Below are 6,000 nucleotides of genomic sequence, written 5' to 3'. Positions count from 1 at the left end.
ATGAAAGACTCAAAGGATAAAATTGCCCCCAAAATGGTTTAATAGAGGCTATTTGTCTTCTGAACAGTTGTTGGCAAGGGACTATGATGAAACTCTTTCATTATGGCTTGTAGAATTCCACAGAGTGCCAAGGATGACATTTTGGTTTGAAGGCTCCGAACTTGCCACTCACATATTCCCCAAATTAATCCACTGTGTGATATTTTTTTTTTACCTAACAAAGAAACTCCCCTTCACTCTTACTCCATAGATACCACACTTTTTTCTCCCGACTTTTCTAACCGCCTCTTTGAATTCTTGGTTCCTCAGACTGTAGATAACAGGGTTCAGGAGTGGGGTGACCACAGTGTAGAAGACAGAAATGATCTTGTTGATTTCAGGTGACAGATGGTCATTGGGGCGAACATACATGGAGATCATGGTCCCATAGTATATAGTGACAACAGCCAAATGGGAGCCACATGTGGAAAAGGTCTTCATCCGTCCAGATGCTGAAGGAATTCTCAGTATGGTAGATACAATGAAAACATAAGACACAAGTGTAAGAAGAAAGCAAATGCACAGCACTGCAATGGACAGGATGAAGATGACCATCCTGGTGACATACACATTGGAACATGAGAGCTGCATGAGGGGAGGGAGATCACAGAAGAAATGATTGATCTGATTAGGACCACAGAAATCCAATTTGGAAATCATTAGGCAGGGCAGAAATCCTGTGCCAACACCCGTCAACCAGGAGATTGCCACCAACTTGGTGCAGATCTCAGGACTCATCAGGAAAGAGTAGTGGAGTGGGCTGCAGATGGCCAGGTATCGGTCATAGGCCATCATGGCCAGAAGAAAGCACTCAGTAGCCCCAAAGAACACAAAGAAGTAAAGCTGTGCCATACAGGCAGGGAAGGAGATGGCTTGGCCGTGAGAGAACAGGTTGGCTAGGAGAAGGGGCACGATGGTGGATGTATACCAGATCTCCAGAAACGAGAGGTGTTTGAGAAATACATACATGGGTGAGTGCAGCCGCTGGTCCTGGCTCACCACTGCAATAATGACAACATTTCCTGTGATTGTGAGAAAATAGATGAATAGGAAGATGGCAAAGAGCAGTGTCTGCCATCCAAGAAGGTTCTGGAATCCTAGCAGCTGAAATTCAGTGACACTGGACACATTTGGGGGCTTCATTGCCTGTGGAAAGGAGAACATTTTGGAAAATCACTATATAAAAACCATACAAATATTTCTAGCTCTTCATGTTTAGCAGTTCAGAGACTACTTTTTTAATAGTTGAGATCTTTGCATACAATTCTTTATAAGGACAGGCTTTTTATAACAACAATTTCATCTTGGTTTTACAAGAAAATATTTTGATATCACAAGCTGAATGTGGATGTTAGGTCTTGGAAAGAACTTCAGCAAATTCCATTTCTTGTGTGCTCTGAAATTTAGAAGTCTCAGATCCAAAGATAAAAACAAAAACAGAAACAACAGAGAAAAACAAAACAAAACAAAAATAACAAAACAAAACAGAAGGAAAGCAAACTCAGAAACTAAGAATAACAAAAACATTTTTTTTTTTTGCAATGACTTTCTTTTCTCACATATGGGTTTTGTCTGATATAGAAGTCAGACATATCTCCTACGACATCTTGGGGACGTTTATTCATTCTCCTTTCAAACAACATTTATGGATGCCTTGTTCAGTGTGTGTGTGTGTGTGTGTGTGTGTGTGTGTGTGAAGCTTTGTGTGAGCTGATCTTTACCTCCATCAGTGTCCTTTCTTGCCCGGTTGGATACCATGCTCTGCCATTGAGCACGTATCCTGTATACATTAAATATGTCACCTTCCCTTTGCTTTCCTTTCATTCATTGTCAAAGCTGGTCCTGGTTAAAAGCAACATCCACCCACCATTCACGAGCTTCCATGCAATAAAAGAGATGAGAGACGACACAAGATGTTGTCATTTTAGAATTTATAATCAATAACTTCAGTGTGTCTTTAATACTGTGGAACAATGACTCCACCTTTCTTTCAGCTACTTACTCTTCCATTCTCTTGAGTGCCTAGTTATTGTATTTTTTTTCTCTTTTCAAATTTCCAGCACTTCCTTGTGTATCTATACCTTCAGCAAAGGTCCTATTGTTCTGAAGAAAAACCCGAAATCCTCCAACGGGAATATCCAGATACTCAGGCTACTACATTCCCAACCTCCCACCTTCAGTTCCTCTGCATTGGCTTCCTACATGTTACTCCAGATGGAAGGTCTCTTCCTAAGTTAAGGCAAATCCCTCCACTCATGCTTTAGTTCCTACACCCTCCACCACAGTGGAAGTTTTTGCAGACATTACACTTTCTAGCTCCCCTGAATTAACAATGGCCCCTCTTTCCTAGATCCTTTCCTCAGCATGTAAACTGTCTTGTTTTCTCTCCCTTTAAAAAGAACGAACGGGGCACTTGCGTGGCTCAGTTGGCTGGGTGACTGCCTTCAGCTCTGCTTACGGTCCTGGGGTTCTGGGACTGAGCCCCACATCAGGCTTCCTGCTCAACAGGGAGTCTGCCTCTCCCTCAGCTCCTTCCCTCATCCCCACCACCCCGCTCATGCTCTCTCTCACTCACTCTCTCAAATAAATAAATACAATCTTTCTTAAAAAAAAAAAGATAAGGTCTTGATGTCATTCTTTTCTCCAAAACCTACTGCCCTCATCTGTCCACTCCCTTGTACTGCATCCCTTCTTGAAGGTGTTATCCTTGTCAACTGCCTGCACCCCCCTTGAATCCACTGCAATCTTGGGTTTTCCCTCGACATCCACCAAAATAGTAATGCCATATTTCAGTGCCTCTTCAAGCATCCCTAGTGGTCTTAATCTGTTGTCAGCATGGCTGAGCTGTTTCTACTCTGTTCCCGGGTCTATTCTTATCACAGAGCATGCCCAGCTACGTGCCCTCTGCATTCAACTCCAGACCTTTCACATTGCATATAATGTTTAGCATCTCTCCATGTCCTCTAGCCTGTTAATGTAGGACATCAGGGTTGAATACCTCTTTATATACCCACATTCCCCTTGAGGTCTGACACAGGCTCTGGATTGTAAATGCTATCACCTGGCCCTCAACACCAAAATGTGTTTATCAAGCTTGACGACAAGCCTCATGGAAACAATTTCTCTATTTGAAAGCACACTGACATGTCTAATTAGCATCTGGAACTTAACGCTAACTAACTAACTAACACTAACTAACATTTTTTTTTCCTAACCCTTAATCTGTCTCCCACATCTCATCAGTGGTTACTCCATCCTCCCACCTGATCAGGACAGAACACTTGACTTTTGTTTTTCTCACCCTAGTATCTGATTTCTCACCAAAATCACCTGGCTCCACCTGAAAATCCTTGCAGAAAAAGGGCCACTTCCCCTCACCTGGATTGTTCAATAGTCTCCTTCGTGGCCTGTCTGCATCCATCTGCCCTTGTTCAGTAAATACTCAACAAAGCAGCCCGAATGAAACTTTTAAAACAGAGGGAGGAAGGGTGGGAGGGGGGTAGGGAGGAAAGGAGTAAGGGAGGAAGGAAGGAAGAAAGGAAGGGAAGGGGAAAGGGAGGGCAGGGGAGGGAAGAGACAGAAGGGAAGGAAAGGAAAGAGGGAGGGAGGAAGGAAGGAAGGAGAAAAGAAAAGAAAAAAAGAAAAGAAAAGAGAAAAGAGGGAAAGAAAGACAAACAGAGGACAGCGTTTGTTTCTCCTCTTCTCGGAGCCCACAGTGGCACAGAGCTTAAGGGGTTTACTGAGAGCACACAGTACTGTGGATCATTCCTGATAAATGAATAAATCAGTGTGGCCAGCCAGCACATGCCCACATCAGGAATCAACAGTCTGTTAATTCACTGTGGTTTTAGTTCACTGTTTTTGCTGTGTTCTATTTTTTCCTCTCATACCTGAGTGAATCATTGGGAATATTATCTTCATTTGACCATGAAAAATTCGTAAGGGGTGAAAACATTATCTTAATAAAATCTGTGCACTTAAGAAAGAAAAATCCAAAGCCTTCCCAGTAGAGCAGCCCCTACTTTTCTCCTCCCATCTCCTCTGCAATCTCTTTGTCTACTTTTATCCTACCCCATTCTGCTCCCAGCACTCCAGCTCCCTTGGTATTGCTCAAACCATGTAGGTTTTGACTCCTTTTCGATTCAACATAGTCAGTTCCCTGTGATATTATCTCTGTGTATTTCTAGGGGGCTCATACCCTACTCTGCTCAGATACCTTCTCCATGGTATCTTTTCTGGTTTCTCTATAGCCATTTTGGGAGTTTAGGACTTCAACTCAATGTTCAATGCTAGAAGGACCTTAATTATATTAAGCTAAAAAATAAAACCAAGGGGCACCTGTGTGGCTCAGTGGATTAAAGCCTCTGCCTTCAGCTCAGGTCATGATCCCAGGGTTCTGGGATTGAGCCCCACGTGGGGCTCTCTGCTCAGCAGAGAGCCTGCTTCCTCCTCTCTCTCTGCCTGCCTCTCTGCCTACTTGTGATCTCTGTCTGTCAAATAAATAAATAAAATCTTAAAAAAATAAAACAAACAAATAAACAAAAAAACAGATCAAATCAAAATGAAAACAGCTGCCTCCCAAAATGCTCAGTTCACGTTAGCATTAAAACCACCAGTGTAACCTCAGATCTAAGTTTGGAGGTTTCTTTGAAATTATAGGAAAATAAACATTAAAACTGGTATTGTTGCAATCCTGCCTAGAGTCAACTAAACAGCCTTTGGCTCCTTAAAAATTCTTTCTTGGTTATTTTTCCGTTACTACAGTTGTGTACACTAAACAATTTAAGCAAGACCTTTTACTTAGTTTCCTCATGGATAGAACATCAGCAAAGGCTGAAACTGCCTTGATAATGAGGAAGAACTTTTTGATATCTGTGTAATTTGAGAATTCAATGTCAATAACCAAAGCAAACAACACAAAAGACGTATGTCACTTGACACTAAAGCACACACCATGTTGATTTCCTTCTGAAAACCTTTGTGGCTGTCTACGTGAGCCTCTCCTACCTGTCCTTCTCCCCAGCACGGAGAGCCCTGACGTGTCCCTGTTCCACGGTCTGCCTTGCCCTCCTTGAGCCCAAATGTGGGCCGCGCTTTCCTCATGCAAGTGGAAATTTTCCATCTTCTCTGCTGGGGTTTGACCCTGGATGAAGCCGTCTTCTCCTTTTAATAACTGGGTTTCTTGGGGACCTGGCCCTTCTGAGAATCCTGATCCCCAGATATTTTGTCTGTAATTTGTTAATCGAGTTAGCAAACAATGGAACCAATCTTCCGAGATTCAGCTCTATCCACTGAGGCTTAGATGTCTATAACACATTCAGGATAAGTGAATCTTCACGTTCATTTTTTAAAAAATTAGGATTAGTCTAAAAAATGTTGAGATGAAAAAAAAAAGAGGGTTTTTCTAAAATAGAGCAAGCAGGCTATTACTGAATCACCTATCCTGAGAACTGGGTATTAAACAGCTGCTTATTGTTGAATGGCATTTTTCCATCATATTTTAATTGCAAGTATAAGTAAATGAAAAACAAAAACAATTTATGATTGAAAATTAATTAATTTATGCGATGAGAGCAATCTGTACCCAAACTCATCCTAAATGTGAATCTGTCAATTTACCAAAGAAAATGCAATATCTGAGTTTGTCTAAGAGGCTGTTTTAATTTGAGTTTTGGAAGATGAGTTGGAAAAGAAAAGATTCTCATACCATCTGTAATTTAGCAGGATTAAAAACAAAACAAAACACATGGAAAAAATTTAAAAAAATTGAAGTGTATGAAATGTCATCTAATCTGAGGCATTGATGTTCACTTTCATACTATTTTTGGAAATAATATGATTGTATACTTTTCAGTAAACTTGGAAATGGAAAGAAGTAGACAAAAATATCAGTACATTTATTTTGCTGTGATATGTATAAAGGATTGTTTGGTTTTAACTCAACAACGTAATTCTTAATTA

At 41.1% G+C, this 6,000-nt stretch overlaps 1 protein-coding gene across 1 annotated transcript; it reads right to left on the bottom strand.

Moving 5' to 3' along the window:
- Positions 1-210: 210 nt before the first annotated feature.
- Positions 211-1,182, bottom strand: OR11L1 (olfactory receptor family 11 subfamily L member 1; the record flags this gene model as incomplete). The annotated part of the gene is made up of 1 exon (XM_080804274.1): positions 211-1,182. The coding sequence occupies one exon, from the start codon at positions 1,180-1,182 to the stop codon at positions 211-213; it is 972 nt and encodes a 323-aa protein (XP_080660400.1).
- Positions 1,183-6,000: the final 4,818 nt, after the last annotated feature.

Source organism: Martes martes (assembly GCF_963455335.1).
Source record: "Martes martes genome assembly, chromosome: 5".
Taxonomy (NCBI): Eukaryota; Metazoa; Chordata; class Mammalia; order Carnivora; family Mustelidae; genus Martes; species Martes martes.
The sequence above is the reverse complement of the archived record's forward strand: the minus strand, read 5'-3'. Positions and strand labels throughout refer to the sequence as shown.